Source organism: Myotis lucifugus, unplaced genomic scaffold (genome assembly GCF_000147115.1).
Source record: "Myotis lucifugus unplaced genomic scaffold, Myoluc2.0 scaffold_5, whole genome shotgun sequence".
Classification (NCBI taxonomy): domain Eukaryota; kingdom Metazoa; phylum Chordata; class Mammalia; order Chiroptera; family Vespertilionidae; genus Myotis; species Myotis lucifugus.
In genome coordinates, this window is record NW_005871053.1 from 6,014,804 (window position 1) to 6,036,266 (window position 21,463).

At 39.5% G+C, this 21,463-nt stretch overlaps 1 protein-coding gene, 1 long non-coding RNA gene and 1 other non-coding gene across 5 annotated transcripts in view; 2 read left to right on the top strand and 1 right to left on the bottom strand.

The window, feature by feature from the left end:
• Positions 1 to 16,104, bottom strand: part of AGPS (alkylglycerone phosphate synthase) — a 124,113-nt gene extending 108,009 nt beyond the window's left edge. For 2 of the 3 annotated variants that reach the window (XM_023744539.1, XM_014467649.2), the window contains exon 1: positions 15,717 to 16,043. In XM_023744539.1, the coding sequence (XP_023600307.1) occupies positions 15,717 to 16,042 (326 nt within the window). In that variant the 5' untranslated portion in view covers position 16,043. Of the gene's footprint in view, positions 1 to 15,716 lie in introns of all 3 variants that reach the window. The other variant, XM_006083078.3, reaches the window with a different exon arrangement.
• On the top strand, positions 1,580 to 1,651 carry TRNAE-UUC. Its single transcript has one exon. It is a non-coding gene; the product is annotated as a tRNA-Glu (tRNA).
• A 32-nt stretch (positions 16,105 to 16,136) lies between the features above and the next one.
• The window catches only part of LOC106699475, a 48,207-nt gene continuing 42,880 nt past the window's right edge, over positions 16,137 to 21,463 (top strand). Inside the window, exon 1 of the long non-coding RNA XR_002826399.1 lies at positions 16,137 to 16,187. This is a non-coding gene — a long non-coding RNA (uncharacterized LOC106699475). The remainder of the gene's footprint in view (positions 16,188 to 21,463) is intronic.

Sequence of the window (21,463 nt, forward strand, 5' to 3'; positions counted from 1 at the left end):
GATACAACATCCATTTATGATTAAAACACTCAATAAAATGGGTATGGAAGGTAAGTACCTCAACATATAAAGGTCTTCTTATATGATAAACCCTCAGCCAATATCATACTCAATGGTAAAAAACTGAAAGCTTTTCCTCCAAAATCAGAAATAAGACAAGAATGTCCACTCTCACTACTACTATTAAACATACTTCTGGAAGTCCTAACCAGAACAATTAAGAAAAGATAAAGAAATAAAAGGGATCCAAATTGGAAGGAAAAAGTAAAACGGTCACTTTTTGCAGATGACATGATTCTATATATAGAAAACTCTAAAGATTCCATCAAAAAACTATTAGAAACAATAACCAAATACATACAGTAAAGTTACAGGATATAAAATCAATGTACAAAAATTCACTGCATTCCTATATACTAACAATAAAATTTCAGAAAAAGAAATGAAAAAACAAAAACAACAATTCCTTTTGCAATTGCAACCAAAAGAATAAAATATCTAGGTATAAACTTAACAAAGGATGTAAAGGACCTATATACTGAAAACTACAAAGCATTATTCAGAGAGATTGAAAAAGAGACAATGAAATGAAAAGATATTCCATGTTCATGGATTGGAAGAATTAACATAATTAAAATGTCCACATTACCCAAAGCAATATACAGATTTAATATAATCCCCATCAAAATCCGCTGTCATTTATTATTTATTTTTAAAATAATTCTTTATTGTTGAAATTATTACATATGTCCCCTTTTCCCTTTTTTCCTCCCACAGACCACCTCCAGCCCACCCTTGCCCCTTGCCCCAGGCCTTCACCACCATGTTGTCTCTGTCCATGGGTTATGCATATATGCATAAAGGTCTTTGGTTGATTACCTCCCACCCACATACCCTCCCTAGCCTCCCCTCCGAGATTCCACACTCTGTTCCATGTCTCTGGATCCACTCCGTTCATCAGCTTATTTTGTTACTTAGATTCCACATATGAGTGAGATCATGTGATATTTCGTTGCCATTTTTTAAATAAATAGAACAAAAAAATAAATAGATTTGTATGGAACCACAAAAGACCCTGAATAGCCAAAGCAATCTGAGAGAAAATAACAAAGCTAGAGATATCACACTACCTGACTTCAAATTATACTACAGAGCAAGGATAATCAAAACAGCATGGTATTGGTAGAAAAACAGACACACACAACCCTGGACAGAGCAGTGGTGAGAGCATTGGCCTGCTCATTAAATGGTCTCAGGTTCAATTCCCAGTCAAGGGCACATACCTGGGTTTGCAGATTCAATTCCTGGCCCCAGTTGTGGCGAGTAAGAGAGGCAACCAATCAATGTGTCATTCTTACATTGATATTTCTCTCTCTCCCCCTCCTCCCTTCCACTCTCTCCAAAAAGCAATGGAAAAAATATCCTCAGGTTAGGATTGACAAAAAAAAAGAAGACACAGACCAATGGAACAGAATTGAGAACCCAGAAATAAAATCATATATATATATATATATATATATAGGCAAATAATTTTTGATAAAGGAGCCAAAAACACACAATGGAGAAAAGAAATCCTCTGTCCCACATTGTCTAGCGGTTAGGATTCCTGGTTTTCACCCAGGCGGCCCGGGTTCAACTCCCGGTGTGGGAACGCCATAAGAAATCCTCTGGTGCTGGGATAATTGGAAAGCCACATGCAAAAGAATGAAACTAAACTACAGCTTGTCCCCATGTACAAAAATTAATTCAAAATGGGTCAAAGACCTAAATATAAGATCTGAAACAATAAATTACATGTAAGAAAACTTAGGTACTAAACTCATGGACCTTGGTCTTACAGAAGATTTTATGAATTTGACCCCAAAGGCAAGGGAAATAACAGCAAATATAAATGAATGAGACTATAACAAACTAAAAAGCTTCTGCACAGCAAAAGAAAATGCCAACAAAACAAAAGGACAACTGATTCAGTGGGAGACGATATTTGCAAACAACAGCTCTGATAAGGGGTTAATATCCAAAATACATAAAGGACTCATCAGACTCTACATCAAACAAACTATCCAACTAAAAAATGGGCAAAGGACCTAACAGACACTTCTTCCAAGAAGATATACAAATGGCCAACAGATAAATGAAAGCTCAATTTCACTAGCTATTAGGGAAATGCAAATCAAAACTACAATGAAATACCTCAGACCTGTTAGAATGGCTATTAACAAGACAAGTAATAACAAGTGTTGGCGAGATTGTGGGTAAAAAGGAACTATCGTCACTGCTGGTGGGAAAGTAAGCTAGCACAGCAACTACGGAAAACAGTGTAGTGGTTCTTCAAAAAATTAAGAACTGAGTTACCATATGACCCAAGAATCCCTCTTCTGGGTATCAACCTGAAAATACTTAAAAACATTTATTCGAAAAGACATATGCACCCCTATGTTCAATGCAGCACTATTCACAGTGACCTAGACATGGAAACAACGAAAGTATCCTTTGATAGATGATTGGATAAAGACAATATGGTACATATATACCATACAATACTACCCAGCCATGAGAAAAGATACAATACTGCATTTGTGACAACCTGGACGGACCTTGAGAATATTATGCTAAGCAAAATAAGTCAGTCAGAAAAAGCTAACAACCATATGATTTCACTCATATTTGAGATATAAAACTGAAACTCATAGACACAGACAACAGTATGGTGGTTACCAGAGGAATGAGGGGTGGAAGGGTAGTAAAGGGTAAAAGGGAGCCAAGATATGGTGATGGAAGGTGAATTGACTTTGGGTGATGGGCACACAGTGTAATATACAGAACATGTATCATACATATGTATACTTAAAACCTACATAATCTTATTAACCAATGTCACCCCAATAAATTTAATTTTAAAAAATAAAGTGATATTTTAGTTGAGGAGAAAATTTCATTTAAAATATTTTTTTAAGAAAATCATGTCCACGAGGTCTAATTCCTTATAACACTTGCTATGAATTGATGAATGGAAGGAAAGGAATATATAGATATGGGAGGAAAAATCTTACAGACAGAGGCACAAAGAAGTGGGGAAAGAAGGGAGGATTGGGGCAAATAAGGCAAGGCCAACCTTATCCCTTGGCAGAATAATATGGCATTCACTATTCACTGCAGGTTCCTGGGGTGCCTTCCCTTTCCCCCAAACTTCTCTTATTCCCTACCAAATTCTAACAATTAGAAATTCATTATTGTTTGGATAATCTCTTTGAAAACAGAAATATAGTAGTTCCCCTTTTCTGTTTTGCTTTCTACAGTTTTAGTTACCCACGGTCAACTGCAATCCCAAAATATTAAATAAAAATTCCCAAAATAAACAATTACTAAGTTTTAAATTGTGGATCATTCTGAGTAGCGTGATGAAATCTCCTGGAGAAGCACAACCTATGACGCAGTGTGAGCCTATATACAAATTCCCCTCAACAGTGGATATTATATAGTTTTTGTTGACAATTTGATGAGGAAAATATTATGTACTATGGGTATTTTATTGGCATTTTAAAAATTACTACTGAAGTTTGTTTTCTTTTTTTAAAATATATTTTATTGATTTTTTACAGAGAGGAAGGGAGAGGGATAGAGAGTTGGAAACATCGATCAGCTGCCTCCTGCACACCCCCCACTGGGGACGTGCCTGCAACCAAGGCACATGCCCTTGACCAGAATCGAACCAGGGACCCTTCAGTCCGCAGGCGGACACTCTATCCACTGAGCCAAACCGGTTAGGGCAAAGTTTGTTTTCTTGCTTATTGTTCATTTCAAATATGTCTTTTTTGTTGCATTAGTTCATTTTTTTTTCCTTTTAGGGAAAAATTTATTTATTCTTATTGACTTGAAAATCACAGTATACAGCAGCACCACCCCCTCTCCCCTGCCCCCATCTGCAGTTTTGCTTTTCCAGAGTTTCAGCTACCCGTGGTGATTACCCTCAGTCAATTGCAGTCCAAAAATATTAAATAAAAAAATCCAGAAATAAACAATTTATAAGTTTTAAATAGCGGGCCATTCTAAGTAACATGATGAAAATCTCTTGCCATCCTGTTCCCTTCCGCTTGGGATGTGACTCATCCCTTTGTCCAGCATCTCCCTCCAGTCACTTAGTCAGCTACTGCCCTCCAGTCACTTAGTAAACATCTAGGTTATCAGATTGATTCTCACAGCCTCGCAGTGCTTGTGTTCAAGTCACCCTTATAATAGTCTAATGCTACGTTACCATACCTACATCATTCACCTCACTTCATCTAGCTACATAGGCATTGTATCATAATCTTACAGCATCACAAGAAGGGTGAGTATAGTACAATAAGATAGAGACCACATTCACATAACTTTTATTACAGTATATTGTTACAATTGTTCTATTTTACTATTAGTTATTGTTGTTAATCTTTTAGTGTGCCTACTTTACAAATTAAACTTTATCATAGGTATGTATGTATAGGAAAAAAACATAGTGATGGGTATGTGGTATATATATATATATATATATATATATATATGTGTATATGTATATATATATATATATGGTTTGGTACTATCCAAGGCTTCAGGCACCCATTGGGGTCTTGGAACGTATCCCACACGGATAAGGGGGGAATACTGTACAGACTATTAGCCATTTTTATTTGTAGTAGTATATATTCCTAATATTTTGTGTTCAGGCATGTACACCTATACACATGTATACAAGCTTGATACCTGCCATTCTGGAATCCTAGAAAGACACAACCATACATACTATTGGTTAGCTTCATGTACTGGGCTACATAAATGAGGAAAACAACCCAAATCAGTATCTCAAAGTTGTCTTAGCAAAAGACAACCAAAAAAGATGTATACTTCCCTTGGCCACATGTGTTCCCTGGACTATACTTTAAATTTCGTGATTTGTTCCCTCCACTGTCCACTTATAATTTAATCAAATGTGGTGATCCAAACTTCCTCTACCATCAACTGGGAAAATGTCAATTCACTTTCATTGCTCCCTCCCTGCTTGCTAGTAATAGGAAGAGGAATTAAATCACAAGCTTATTATACAGACCAATGTAGAAGTGAGTAAAGCTCATTTCTGCTACAGCCTTACATTTCTGCAAACACTATAAAAGTAAACAAAGCAAAGAAAATAAGAATATCTCCAAAAACATTTGTCATTTTAACATAGAAACCAAGCCTCTGAGATCCCTTTCTTTGCTGTCATTCAGGGGAAAGCCCACCCATACCCTTGGCAAGACCATAAAAAAGGCCAACACTGTCCCATCACCATGAAGCAGGAGGTCACGGTTCAATTCCCAGTCAGGGCACATGCCTGGGTTGCAAGCTCCATCCCCAGGGAAGGGTGTACAGGAGGCAGCCAATCAATGATTCTCTCTCACCATTGATGTTTCTCTCTCTCTCCCTCTCCCTTCCTCTCTGAAATTTGTTTAAAAAAACAAAGTGCCTAAAAATATAGTCAAAGATGGGGAAGGAAATGGAGATGTTGAAAGTTATTTATATATCTTAACATAAGATTTGCTTTACAGAATTCCCCCTATGGAGGTAAAAGCTAATACAGCCTACATAGCTGATATTATTAAGGGAGGAAATAAAAAAGAACTGAAAATTGATCTTAAGGATTTGTAAATTTAGGAAGCAAAAAGAAGAAAAGTCAGCAAAAGCATGACCAGAAAGGTAGGAAGTGCAGTATCATGGGAGCTAAGGAAAGAGATAAGGATATCTACCAGGATATCTACTGGGAACTGGTTAAGAGGATGACTAGGAATTTTATAACTAAATTATTAAGGGCCATTTCCAGGAGTCACTGACATAAGCAGAAAACAATTTCAAAGGCTCTTATTCACATGCCTTTAAGAAGCAGGAAATGTCAATTAAAAAAAAATAAAAGACCGACGACTTAAGGAAAATAAACAGGATAACTCATGGAACAAGATTCTGGGAATCTTGAAGGAATCATCAAAAAAGATGAGCAGATGGTCTGGCTGTGACATCTTTCAAGGCATGATGGCCAGAGTTAGTTCAGCTCTTTCAGCTGCCTGGGCAATTCTTATACTGAGAGCACGACCACTACTTTCCAGGCAATAGCTGATTAGAGCAATGTAGACATGTGACCCAGCTATTGGGAACAAGGGGGTTCAATAATTCTATGCTACTGGCTGGAGAAGAGGGGTGGCTATATTTTACTATTGGACAGAAGAGCAGAAAGGCTGATCTGCTTAGGGAAATACGCAGTAGATACTAGCAAGAAGGAAGGAAAGCCAGCAAGAAATCTGATAGCTTTCTGGTGCTTAGTTCTAATTCCAGCTGGAGGCCAAGCTCCATTCCTGTCCTCGGGTTCTTTGGTGCCCCTGTACTCTTATAATAAATTCCCCTTTTCAGCCTTACAAATTAATATTTGTAACTGGAAGTCCTAATTAATGCATATACTACAAAACAAGAAATTCTTTTTAAAATGGTTACCACTTGTATAAAATCTGAAGGCAAACTAGAATGTATTTTCTAAAGATAATGACAGATATCAAGTAAAAATTTGGAAATAAAACCAAAATCAGACTAGCCATCTAATAGTTATGTTGTGAAGGTACAAATACTTTGTAAAGACTAAGTAGACAAAACACTATTTGGGAATCAAGCTCAATATACGAGAACAAAAGTAGAACCTTTGACTTAAAAAATATAGAACTTTTAAATTTTATTTCAAGAAGAGATTACAACTATGTGCAAACACCAAGAAAATTGAGATTAAAGAGTTAGAGATATTAACTTAAAAATTCCCCCAATAGTGGTGAAAGCTAATGTAGGAAATTTTACTTTAAAAATGAATCTCCTCATTTTCTTTAAAATTCATCAAAAATGAGATGAACTAATACTGGATGAAGAAGAGGACAGATTAATGGATAAATATGTAATAAGCAAGCATAATAAAATATTAATGGCAGAATTTAGTTAGTCGGTATGTGTTATAATATTCAATTTTTCAGTATGTTTAAATGTTTTCAAAATGGTATGTTGGGAGGAAAGAAAACTGCTGACACTATAATCCTTAAAGTGCACCACCTCATACAGAGGGATTTGCCCAAACATGAAATACAAGCCATCAAAATACGTGTGGAGTGTACATTATTTACTGATAACAATAAGAATTTAAATTGGCACATCTAAGCCAGTTTCCTCAGCTCTCCTCATCACCTGAGACCCAGGCAGGGTTAAGCACTGTTTCCTAGACTCCCTGTGGTCATGTTTTGGTTTCCCCTTAGCAACTCAGGCCAAAGCATCTAATTTCCTTTTAATCTGAATTTCTAGAAAGCTGCTTTCTTAAATTATAAGATATAAACGTGCTCAAACACAATGGCAATCTTTTTCCTAGGATTCAAATCATTTCTAATTCTTTATTCTTGGTCAGAATTAAGTCCAAATAAGCAGTTGTCCTTTATTTCTGCTTCTTCCCACTGAGATAAATGAAGGATATATCCCAATGCTCTCTGACTCATTAAAATTCTACTTAAAAATGTACCTTAAGGAAATATTTAAAGATTTAATTATAAAAAGCTTATCATAACATTCTTTATAATAGGAAAAAATTGGAAACAACATAATATAGTTGGTACTAAATTTATACTACCATCATATAATACAATACTTGTAGAGTCACTTGAAGGTTTTGCACATTCATGGAAAGTTATATACAAGACAGTGAATATTAGTTTAAACATTATTACAGCATGACCTTATACACACACATCATATCTGAAAAAATGTCAAGATGCTATAATGAATATCTCTTAATTAGTTTGGATGTTTGCCTTCATTTTATTTTATCTGCAATAAAGACCTATGACATTTCAGAATAATTTATCCTTACATTTTTTATCATTATAAAATAACTCCACATATTCTGCTGCTATCAAAATAAGACTTCTAAAAGCTATCCAGATACTTTACTTTAAAGGCTCCCATCATTACTATAGCCAACTGTCATACCAGTTTTATACTTTACTAGAATTCGTGCATGGGTGGGGTCTGGCCGGCCCACCCCAATGGGGGCCAATTGGCCGGGCAGGCTTGGGGGAGGGGCCGCGGGTGGTTGGCCAGCCAGTCCCGTCCCCTATTGGGATGGTTGGGGTCAATCAGGGGCGGGGCTGGTTGGGGGGAGGGGCCACAGGAGGTTGGGGGGGCGGTCATTCGGGTCATTTTGGTCATTCTGCCGTCTGGTCACTTGGTTTTTATATATATAGATTATATTGTCCATATTCTCCTACAGTAATTCTTTTGATCCTATTCTCATCCAAAGGCAATGCTCTTATCAATGTTTTCACTCTCAGATTTAAGAATTTTTGCATTAACATCTTGACATAGAATGATGATCTCCAAACACTTGTAATCTTTATTTCTTTGAAATGAAGTTGCCCTTCCATTGCTGTATCAGTCACCATTCCCCTCCCATACCTCTGTTATAGCACCTAGGACCTTGCAGTAATAAAAGACACATCAGTCTTCCTTGGTAGACCTGTAAGTCCCAGAAGGCAAAAACTAATGTGTTAATCTTCCCTAGTACTTAGCACATAGAAAACACTGAATAAATTGCCAAAAAACTTGGCTGATGAAGTTTCAAACAGGTGAGGCAATGGCAAGAGAGCAACTAGCTGTTTTAAATGAATTAAAGGCTCCAGGCCTAGATATTAGATGGTATGATACTTAACAGTATGATTTTAAAATTACTATTCACAATATGGGAAATCATGGGTAAGAGGTAACAGACAATAGCCAAATGCCCCCTCTCCAATTCTCAAAAAAAAAAAAAAGGTTCCAAAAACAATAGACCCTGAAGTGTAAACCAGAAGAGACAGGTAAATGAGAAGCTGAAGTTTAAGAGGTACAGACTTTAAACAGTGGTTGGGGTTGGGGGGTTATGAACTAACTCCAGCTACACTTGTCTCTGTTACTCTCCTAATACGCAACCTTAGGATATTTGCACACACTATTCCTCTGCCTGGATCACTCATTCAATTAGATATCCGCATAACTAAACTCTCTCATCTCCTTCAAATATCTGCTCAAATGTCATGTTCTCCAATGACATCCTATTTGAAATTTGAAACTAACCTCCTTACTCTGCTCCACTTTTTCTTTTTCCCATAGCACTTATCACCTTTTAGCAAACTTAAATAATTTACTTATTATGTTTGGTTAATTTTTTCACCCATTAAAATGAAAGTTCCATGAACACAGAGATCTTTGCCCATTTGTTCACTGATGTAGCCCAAACACCTAGAACACAAATAAATAAATTCTTGCTGAATGCACAAAATGGATGTGAGAAAGATGGTGAAGAAAAAATGAACAGGACTTGGTGTTATCAGTACAGTATCAAGGAAAAAGCTCTAGACTTGAGATAAAAGAACTGGACTCAAATCTAAGCTCTACCACTTACTAGCCAGCAAATAACTATTTTCTGGCAAGTGTTTATGAACTTCAGTTACTGATTTGTGGTTAAGACCAGATGAGATAAATATGAGCAGCAGGGTGACTAAGAATTATTAATTTGGATAAATTAATTCAAAAGACAGTTTAATACTAACAGAAAAGAATGAAAAGTGGTTCAGGAGTAAAAGTTGAAGGATGTGACCATAGGATTGGTACTAATACTATGAGAAGTGAGAAAACCCAGAAAAGTAACTTCATTTGGGAATGAAAAAGGATAGACAATGAGTTAGGTTTCAATTTATACCTGTGCTGTCCAACATGGTATCACTAGCTACAGATGCCTATTTAAATTTTAATTAATTAAAATAAAATTAAAATTAAAATTTAGCTCTTGTCACACTAGCCACATTTCAAGTGCTTAATGGCCACATGTGTTTAGTGGCTACCATATTGGACAGCACAGATTACAGAACATTTCCATAATCACAGAGAGCTCAAGTACCTCTGATTTATAAAATTTGAGTTGACAGAATGACAGAATTCAAGTGGGTGTCATTTTAATATCCCTAATGCCGATTCCTGTAAAGTTCAAACATAAAGGCAAAATCCAACCATATAATCAATCTGAGTGGAAGTTGCAAACTGAATATAACAAATTAATTTATATTATTTGTTTGCAAGGTTCTGGGATGCATGAACATTCCCCACTTCATGGTATGAAGTCACCAACATAGCAACTATAAATAGGATTTGAAGAGTCCCAGTGACGTTGCCAGCAAGAAATTGGTCATCATTATATTCCAAACCTCTGGTGAGTAACTTCAGATATACTGACAAGGCCAAATATTACATGCAATACAAAAGTTTTCTTAGTGAGTGATAAGATGATTCCTAGAGCTCCAAATCTTACCCAAAAGGCAAAACTCCCTTGCCAAAAGTAAGTGCAGTTACCTAAAACGGAAACAGCCTTCCTTAATGAGTAAGCATATTTCAACTACAGAAAGATCCAGAATGAAATATAAAAATACTTAAAGAATCAAAGCCAAATGTTGTTATTTTTTTTTGTTTTAGAAAGCTAAACAAAAATTTTTTATATACTTTAAAAATTTAAGAAAATCTGGTCTGTAAGAATGGCTGACTTGCAACAAATTTAAAATATGTAACTGAGTAATAACTTCAGACATGATTTTAAGCTGAAATGCTATAAATTCAGAAATAATCCTATAAATTCATAAATAACATTTGAACACTGCAAAGACTTTAAGATCATTGTTTACAAATTCTAACTCTCTATCCCTCTCCCTTCCTCTCTGTAAAAAATCAATAAAATATATTTAAAAAAAAAAGAAAATCTGGTCTGTAAGAATGGCTGACTTGCAACAAATTTAAAATATGTAACTGAGTAATAACTTCAGACATGATTTTAAGCTGAAATGCTATAAATTCAGAAATAATCCTATAAATTCATAAATAACATTTGAACACTGCAAAGACTTTAAGATCATTGTTTACAAATTCAATGGATATCAATGAAGAATTTTTTTTCTTATCTTTGTCATAACATCACAATAACTTAAAAAAAAAAAAACTAAAGCCCTGACCGGTTTGGCTCAGTGGATAGAGCGTCGGCCTGCGGACTGAAGGGTCCCAGGTTCGATTCCAGTCAAGGGCATGTACCTTGGTTGCGGGCACATCCCCAGTAGGGGGTGTGCAGGAGGCAGCTGATCGATGTTTCTCTCTCATCGATGTTTCTAACTCTCTATTCCTCTCCCTTCCTCTCTGTGAAAAATCAATAAAAATATTAAAAAAAAAAAAAACTAAAGAAAACCAAGGCATAAAAATGTCACATACTTAACTGACATTTACTATGATTTTTAAGAAACTAAAACTGCATTCAGAAGCAAGATCATAAAGGAACCATTTATGAAGTAACATGCACTTTTTAAAAAAACTGCGAGTTCAAAAGTAAACCATCACCGTCAAAACTCTGCTCACCAACTTCAAATAATGAAAATATGTGTTCCTGGATAGAATTAGAATCAACTCATAGGAAACCAGGTGAGTTGATTTCACCAGTCAATGCTATTGTGTCCACATTCCTCAGGATTCTGTCATCCCTTTTCTATTTTCACCATCTCAAACCCCCACAGCATTTAGTGACATAATTTTAAGTAGCACTTGATGCAATAACTTCCAAATATTCTCATTGCCATTATCTTGGATTAATCCTTCGTTACTTCTCACTTGTTCTGCTACAGCTGCCCACCCTAACTTATCTCCCTATGTTCATCCTCATCCTTCTCCAATTCATTCTTAACACTGAACTGGAGTCATTTCTCTCAAACCCAAACCCAATTTGATAATGTTCCTTTCCAACTCAATTCCTTAAAGGGTTCTCCATCACCTAGTCCAGGGGTCCTCAAACTTTTTAAACAGGGGGCCAGTTCACTGTCCCTCAGACCATTGGAGGGCCGGACTATAGTTAAAAAAAAAAACTATGAACAAATTCCTATGCACACTGCACATATCTTATTTTGAAGTAAAAAAAACAAAACGGGAACAAATACAATATTTGTATTTGCATGTGGCCCGCGGGCCGTAGTTTGAGGACCCCTGACCTAGTCCCTTCAGCTACTTCATTTTTCCTCATTACATTTAATACCATCTGCTAGGTCAACCTGTGGGTCTCGACCCCTTTGGGGGTCGAATGACCCTTTCACAGGGGTCACCTAAGACAATCAGAAAACACATAATTACATACTGTTTTTGTGATTAATCACTATGCTTTAATTATGTTCAATTTGTAACAATGAAAATACATCCTGCATATCAGATATTTACATTACGATTCATAACAGCAAAATTACAGTTATGAAGTAGCAACGAAAATAATTTTATGGTTGGGGGTCACCACAACATGAGGAACTGTATTAAAGGGTCGCGGCATTAGGAACCACTGTGCTAGATAGTACTATATTACTTGTTTGTTCACTATCTCCACTTCAACTAGAACAGCGGTCACCAACCAGTGGTCCGTGGACCACTGGTGGTGCATGAGGTCTGAAAAGTTGGCGACCGATGAACTAGAATATAAATCCATAAGGGCAGAGTTTTTGTTCACTGCTATATATTGCATGGTAAGCACTCAAGCATGAATGAGTGAATGAATGAAAGATGACCTACAGGCCAGAGGCCTCATGACCTGCCAGAACCCTCTTCTTTTCACTTTACTCCCACTTCTGCCTATACTAAATTGCTGGGTTACCTAAATACAATATGCACTTTCATGCCTCTTTCTTTGCTATATGCTATTTATTTCCTTTGCCTGATACAAACTCCCCTCACCATTCAATCAACCTGCCACACTATCACCCATATTTTAAAACCATCTCCAGAAAGCTTCCCCTGACCTCCCATATAGAGTATATCACTTTCTTTCCTTTGTGTTACATCTGTACCTTTATCTACAGTGGCTCTACCCAACATGTACTGGAATGTGTATCTCCCCTGCTAGGTGGTGAATTCTTTCAGGCCAAGGCCTATTGCTTATCTCTTTACCTCCCATACCCAGGAAAATGCATGTAATAAAGCAACTACTCATAAATACTGCGTAAATTAACATATGCATAGCTATTCTGTAAGAGGAATGAAAACATGGAGTTTCAAGAAGTCACTCCTCCAATTCCAAGGCGATAACCAGTCAAGAGATAAAAAGAGTTACGAGCAATAACATCATCCAAGGTAATAAAAGTTACACAAAGAACATACATCACCAAACAATTCCAAAACAACTGGCATACACTCACTTTATTAGATATACATGCGGGCTCCTTCTTTTGTCTTACTTAAAAGAAAAACCTGGGTTCCACATGAACAATATATTAAATAGGTCACTCCCTGAGGAAGCTTTTTATGTTCCATTTAGTACAAGTTTTTGTGTTCCCTCATATTTGATTCAAACCTCAAAACAGCAGTATAGGACTAGATTTTACAACTAACCACACCTAATCCTAAATCAAAGACCAGATAGAGCAGTGGTTCTCAACCTTGGCTGCACATTAGAATCACCTGGGAATCTTTTTAAAATCCTGATTTCTGGGCCTCATTCCGGAGGCCAAGGTTGAGAACCACTGAGATAGAGTTTTCTACCCTTTGTAATTCATCTACGCCATCAATGGTTTACAGCTGTGCCTTCAAACCACAGTGTAGCCACACAGGGGACCCAGACTAATCATCTTCAGCCATGGAAGCCTTATTCACTATCCCAATGTGACTTACAAGAAGACTTACTATTTTTCTCCAAATACTGTAGACCAAGGCCCTTAAATCCAACCATAGGAATACACTGACCTGCCTACTTAGTTCTAAGAGTGTGAACCTGCATGTAAATATATAATCACACAGAGTTGTATGTGAATGAATAGACATAAATGTACATAAAGCCATTTGGAAAACTTAAGTTTTAAACCCACTGATAGCTAATATAATATCAAGTGAAGCCAGAGGCCAAGATATGATCCTTGATTCCTCCATCCACCACCATTCAAAAACCAAGTTATGGAAAACTTACCTCCTATTATTTTTTTCAAATAGTATTTCTCATTAGGATAAAAGTCTTTTACTAGTAATTGGTCTCCCTGTCTTTGGACTGAATGAAAATTGTATCTACCATTTGTTGAGGGGTTATGTAACCAGCATTGCATTAAGCACTTGATTACTGAACCCTACATTTTTCTGTTCTCACCGCAACACTGCCAAGCAGGTATTATGGTCTTCATTTTCACAGATGGGGGAACAGAAGCTCTGAGAAGTTAAGTGACTTGCCTAAGTCATGCAGCTGGAAGTGTAGTGGAAATTCAAACTCAGGTCTATGTTCCCATATCCTTAACCTTCTTCACTTCAGTCCCCAATGTTACCTTTCCAAAAGGCAAATGTAATATTTCATCTCACATAAAGTGGCGCAAACAAGACCCAGTCTCTCCAGCCCTCATCCCCTGTCATTCTCACCCCTTTCTGTCACACTTCACCCCCAGCAGTTCCCTAACCTGCCTCACTGCTTTATCTGTGAACGCACTTTTTCTGCCAAGAACACTTTTCTCCATTGGCAGGCTAATTCCAACACAAATTTCAAGATTTACTCAGACGATCCTTATTCTGGAAAGCCTTTGCCCTAACAAATACATATCCAAAACTGGGTTAAGTGATCATTTGCTATGATTATCAGCTGGTGTCTTATCAGACTGTATTATACAACTTTATCTTACAAGACTATTAGTTCCTGAAAAGTAAACACTGCATTTTTAAATCTCTGTATTCCTAGTACAATGGGTATGTACTAAGGAAGGACTCAATAAATGTTGAATTAATAAATTCACCAACAGCAGTACAGCTTAAGAACTTGACCCTAAAGTTAACTTGATGTGCTTTCAAATTCTAACCTGCCACACGGCATACCTGTCAAGCCTGCCGCAGCCTTGAAAATCTTTTTAATTTCTTCATCTGTAAAACGGTAGATAACTACACCTATCTCATTGTCTGGAGACAGGAGTAAAAGAAATAATACATTTAGCACAATATCTGGCACAATGAAAGCACGCAATCATTAGCAACATTTTTCCCCCCCACTCTCAAAGTTTATCCACGCTGACAAAGTCGCATCTCAGAAAATACCTTCCCCTCGCAGCTTTCATCAGAGCTTTAGGATTTCTCCAAAAAAGTAGGAAGTTAAGATCTTTCCGCTTCAGTAACGACCATCACTCCCTAAAACCACTATCGAGTATCTGAAGTTCATTACTTCTTACCCACCCCTGGGTGTCTTCCCCCAAAGCAGGAGACCCTGCCCCTAAGCAGAAACCAGTCGGTGCCTTCTTCCAAGAACCAGCTCCCCTGCACCAGTGAGGGCAGCTTCACCATCTAGCATCCTCGAAGGTTCAACATAGAGCCTCTTCTAACCATCCCAAGATCCGGGCCCCGAAAGTATTAGTTCAAGATAGAGAATGAACCCCTGGCAGGAGGAAGCCAAGGCAAGAGCCCTCTCCAAAGCTTCCCCAGTAAGAATCCTTCGGGTCTGTGACTCTCACTGCGCTCGCCCCCGCCTAGTAGCCCTGCGTCTGGTCCAGTGTCTCAAAGGCGAGGTGTCAGGACTTCCCGGCACCGGATGCCTTCGCCCACCGGTTCCTGCACTTCCACCTCGCCTCGCCCTCCCGCAGGGCGCGGCCTGCTCCCTCGCCGCCCGCCGGAGCCGAGCCGCTACTCACCGCTTCTTGGGGATGGTGCCCGACTCCGGCGCGGCGGGAGGGGCCGGGGGCGCCGCCGTGGCAGCCGCCGCGGCTCTCCGCGCTTTGCACTCATTGGTACTCGGAGCCTCCCGGGGCCGGCCCAGCAGATGGCCCGAGAGAACCCTCAGCCGCCGCCCCGCGCGGTCCCGGCCCGGGGCCCGGTCCACTGCAGAGCCGGAGCCCGCGCTCGCGCCCGTCTCGCCTGCTGCAGCCGCCGCCTCCGCCATGGCTTCCGCCTTGTGCCGCCGTCCGGGACCGCTGGGCGCGGGTGAAAGGTCACTCAGAACGGCGCCCGGCGCGACCATTCGCTGCGGCGCATCCCGGCAGCCACCGCGGCGACTGGGCGGCGGGTGCCATGCGCCTGGAGCTTTACATTCTCCGCTCCCGCCCACCCCGCCCGCCCGCCCGCCTCCGCGGTCACGCCTCGGACCGTGTGCACCTGCCCAGCAGGTGAGTTTGAACTGTCCCCGGACTGGCCCAGCTCGGGCTGGGCTGGACCGGGACCCAAACCACAAACGCCCCCGAGTTGCCCTAGTGCCCAAGGTAGTGCCCTGGGCCTCGGGAGTAGCTTGTGGGGGCAGAAACCTCGGATCGAGAGGCGTGGGCGGTGCTACTGGACCTGACAGAACCAGCTGCATCCTTTCCCTGCATAAGCTAAGACTGCTCCCCTTCTGCCCTCACTCCCTGCAGAGACACTAAAGTAACTCAAAACGGATTCCTTCCCTATAACCAGTATAGCGGTCGTACTCTCATCGCCTGCTTCGTGCCTCCCGCTGTGCTGGAGGCTAGATCTCAAGTAATTCCCATTTTATAAATGAAAAAACGGAAGCTCCAGAGACACTGATTCGCCCCAGGTCAGTCAGGCAGCTGGTAAATGCTAAAGCTGAGTTGCAACCTATGGTCTCTTTCCATTTCTGCCAGACAGTTTTTTATCGGTTCAGATAAAATTACCCAACTTTTTTTTTATTGCTACAGATAAAATTTCAAAACTTCTTGCTTATCTACAGATTGATTTCATTTCTGGGGAGTGGCACTTGGTAAAATTAGGGGGATCTCAAAGGACAGTTCTCCATAATCGTTTCAGCAGTGGATTAGATTTCAGACCTGACCATCAGAATTAAAGTTTCTTTCTGCATAATGTGCATAATGTCTTGGGAATGGTACCTCCTTTCTGAATAACCACCTTCTTTCTAACACTGGCTCTTGCGAAAAACTTAAAACATTTGAGGAGTTATATGACTAATACAAAAGAATGCTTTAGTGCTGAAAAATTCAGGCAGTAGGAGGACTTGGTTTGTACAGATCTAAAGAGATAGGTCAGTCTTAAATATCTAGTCTAACTCTAGAATCAGTGAGCCCAACTCCTGTTTAGCTGCTGCTTCTAATCATTGTACTCTTCCTAGAGGAAGCCATTGGCTATTTCAAATGGACCAGGAGTGAAGAAAAGGGACAGGAGGAGGAGTAAATTGTTGAGAAAGGCTCCTCAATTTCAAGAGTTCAGCAACTTTAGTCATCAAGGTTTTCACATCCTTTCCAGGTGTTAACTAGAACAAGCGTTAAAACACCAACTAACATATTTGCTTGTAATCATGTAAATTAGTAGATTTCTTGCCAAAATGCTTTTGGGAATGAGATGGGTCTGTTAATTTTTGCTTGACTTCCAGAGAGCTCAAGCTAACACCACTGGCATGCTTTAAATGTAAATGTAGTTAACTGACTTCTTCAGTCTTGTCCAAATTGAGGTATGGACATGCATTTTGCCAACTCTCAGGAGGCATATTTATAAATTTTGCAGATATCAATAGGATAACAAATATTCTTTTTTCCTGGGTGATGAAAAGCTTGATGTAAACCAAAATTATGTACCAGTGGAAAAAGTACTGATTTATGTTTCAAATATGTGCAGAGTAATGAAAAACATACAGGCAATAAAAGCATTTGTTTAAGCCTATTTTATATACCTAATTCTTTACTTTGTCCTATGAGATGCAAAAGTATTTAAGCCAATGTCTCATCCATGTGGTATAATCAGGCTAATTAGGAATTAAGATATATATGTGGGGGAAAACTATTATACTATTAGGTAGAATAAGTGTGATGTAGTTGACCTTGGTGAAGACTTTCCTACCCCTTCTTCTTACAAGGGCAAAGCCCAAGCAGAGTACCCTGAAATTTATTTCATGCTACTTAAGAGGAACAAATGTTTCACTTGAAGCATGGTCCTTTGAGATGCTTATGGTTCCCACAAAAGCAAAACCACAGTGAATATACTACTATTCAGGAGGGCATCAGCGAACCTGTTCTGCTGAGTCTTGGGAACATGTGAACCTTAATAATCTAGATCCAATGGAGAACTGACCACATGTACAGAAACAGGCGATGAAACAATGACATGTCGAATTTTAAATGAAGTAAGCTTTATTTGCATTTATGACATTTCTCTCTTCTAATATGAAGCAAAAAGTCTAAATAGGATAGATTAGCTCCTAAAATATGTACTAAATTTCTTTACTGCTCTGATTTTTATTACTCATCTTCAGAGCGCTAACTCATCCATGAATAAAGGAATTCTAGCATTTTAACACATTTTTTAATATGTTTTCATTGATTTCAGAGAGAGGAAGGGAAAGGGAGAGAGAGATAGAAACATGGATGCCCAAGAGCAAATAGATCAACTGCCTCCTGCATGCCCCCTACTGCGGATCAAGCCCGCAACCTGGGCATGTGCCCTGACCTTAAATCCAACCGGTGATTTCCTGGTGCATTGGACGACACTCAACCAACTGAGCCACACCAGCTGGGCCATACATATTTTTATTATAAAAATCAAACAGACAAAAATAAACAAGTCATAAATTATCACAGATCAAACACCCATGTAACTTTTATCTAGCTAGAGAAATAGAACACTACTAGCCTCCAGCAAGTTCCCTTATGCCCTCCTTCCCAATCACTTAATTCTCCGCCACCTGGCAACAATAACCACTGTCCTGAGTTTTATGAAATGCATTTTTCTTGTTTTTCTTTCGAGTTTTAATGATTGAGCATGCAGTCCTTATTTCTTTGTTTGCATTTATATAAATGGAATCTTTTTTTAATAAGTCTTTATTGTTCAGATTATTACAGTTGTTCCTCGTTTTTCTCCCCATAGCTCCCCTCCACCAAGTTCCCACCCCATCCCATACCCTTACCGCCCCCCCCATTGTCCTCATCCATAGGTGTTCAATTTTTGTCCAGTCTCTTCCCGCACCTCCCACACCCCCTTCCCCGAGAATTGTCAGTCCACTCCCTTTCTATGCTCCTGATTCTATTATATTCACCAGTTTACTCTGTTCATCATATTTTTTATTCACTTGATTTTTAGATTCACTTGTTGATAGATATGTATTTGTTGTCACTTTGTTGTTCATAATTTTTATCTTTATCTTTTTCTTCTTCTTCCTCTTCTTAAAGAATACCCTTCAGCATTTCATAGAGTACTGGTTTGGTGGTGATGAACTCCTTTAGCTTGTTCTTATCTGTGAAGCTCTTTATCTGACCTTCAATTCCAAATGATAGCTTTGCTGGGTAGAGTAATCTTGGTTGTAGGTTCTTGCTATTCATCACTTTGACTATTTCTTGCCACTCCCTACTGGCCTGCATAGTTTCTGTTGAGAAATCAGCTGACAGTCGTATGGGTACTCCCTTGTAGGTAACTGACTTTTTTTCTCTTGCTGCTTTTAAGATTCTCTCTTTGTCTTTTGCCCTTGGCATTTTAATTATGATGTGTCTTGGTGTGGTCCTCTTTGGATTCCTTTTGTTTGGGGTTCTATGCGCTTCCTGGACTTGTAAGTCTATTTCTTTCAGCAGGTAGGGGAAGTTTTCTGTCATTATTTCTTCAAATAGGTTTTCAATATCTTGCTCTCTCTCTTCTTCTGGCACCCCCATAATTCGGATGTTGATACGCTTGAAATTGTCTCAGAGGCTTCTTACACTATCTTCATATTTTTGGGTTCTTTTTCCTTTTTGCTTTTCCGGTTGGGTTTTTTTGCTTCTTTGTATTTCAAATCTTTGACTTGATTCTTGGGATTCTCTAGTCTGCTGTTGGATCTCTGTATATTATTCTTTATTTTAGTCAGTGTATGCTTAATTTCTAATTGGTCCTTTTTCATATCCTTGAGGGTCTCACTAAATTTCTCGGAGGTTTCTAGAAGATTCTTGAGTAACCTTATAACCGTGGTTTTGAACTCTATATCCAGTAGTTTGCCTTCCTCCATTTCTTTCACTTGTGACTTGTTTCTTTGTCTCTGCATTTTGGCTGCTTCCCTGTGTTGATATAGTGGCTTTGTGTGCTAGGTGTCCTATAGGGCCCAGTGGCTCAGCCTCCCCAGTCACCTGAGGTGGACGCTCTTGGTGCACCCCTTTGTGGGCTTTGTGCACAGTCTTGTTGTAGTTAAGCCTTGACTGCTGTTGGTATCACTGGGAGGAATTGACCTTCAGACCAATTGGCTGTGAGGACCAGTTGTGTCTACAATGGGAGAACTGCTGTGCTGGAAACACTCTTATGGGGCAGGACCTGCTTCAGTGGGGCTTTGGTGCTCACAGATTCTGCCCCTGAGTGTGTCTCTTATGGATCTGAAGAGTTGTAATCTGGTGTGGTCTCACTTTGACCCCTGGGTACACTGGCTCTTGGATCTCCAAGGAGGTGCAAAGTCAGCCACTGCCTGAGGCCACCCAGCAGGAGCTACAGAGAGATCTGCCTATTCCTCCTCTTTGTTTGGAACTTTGGAGGTGCCCAGATGAGGTGCAGCTGTGAAGCAATGCAGGCTGCTGATGAGCCTTAGGCCTTCTTTTGGAAGCTCTGGGGTTCTTTGACCCAGCTGCAGTTTGTTAGGTTAGGTTGCAAAAGGCCAGGCCATTCGTATGCAAATGCCTCTGTGCACAGCTTGAGTGGGATTGTAAATTGGGTGGGGGGCGGGGTTTCAGGGAATCACAGGGCAGTGCAAACAGCAATGGTTGCCCCTCAGCCCTGCCCCGGATAGGTCCCTGGGTCTCTGTCCCGCAGCCCGTGCAGGAACAATGAATGCTGCGACCACCTCTGAGAGAAAGCCGCCCTCGCATTCCTGTTCCAATGCCAAACAGTCCAGTTTCTCCCCGTATGAGTCTGGGTCCCCAGAGTCTCGCCTGGAACTGGAGTTCAGAACAGTCGGGAGTTTGTATCTCCCTCCCGATTGAAAAAAACCACAGTGTACCCAGTTGCCAGCCCGTTTCGCACAGGCCTTCATACCTCCGCTCTTCCGCACCTCTGCACCTCCTACCAGTCTAGATGTCCTTTCTCTTTCCCTCTAGTTGTCGAACTTCCACTCAGCCAGCCTTCCCGTGGTTCTGGATGATATCCGTTTTGTCTTTTAGTTGTAGTTTTGATGTGGTTGTGCGAGGCAGCAAGTTCAGGGTTTTACCTGTGCCGCCATCTTGGTTCCTCATATTCCAGATTCTTAATGCCTGGGCTTCTAGCAAAGCCAGATCTCACTTGCATTACTTGAGATTCATACATATTGTTTGTGTAGTTATAGCACATTCATTTTCTTTGCTGTATAGTATTCTATTTAATGTACATATCAGGGTTCATCTATTCTATGATTAGTGGACATTCAAGTTATTTTCGTTTTGTGGATGAAGTTACTGTGAACATTTTTGCATATATCTCTAGGTAGAATTTTTGTTGAGTACCCACCTAAGAGTGGAAT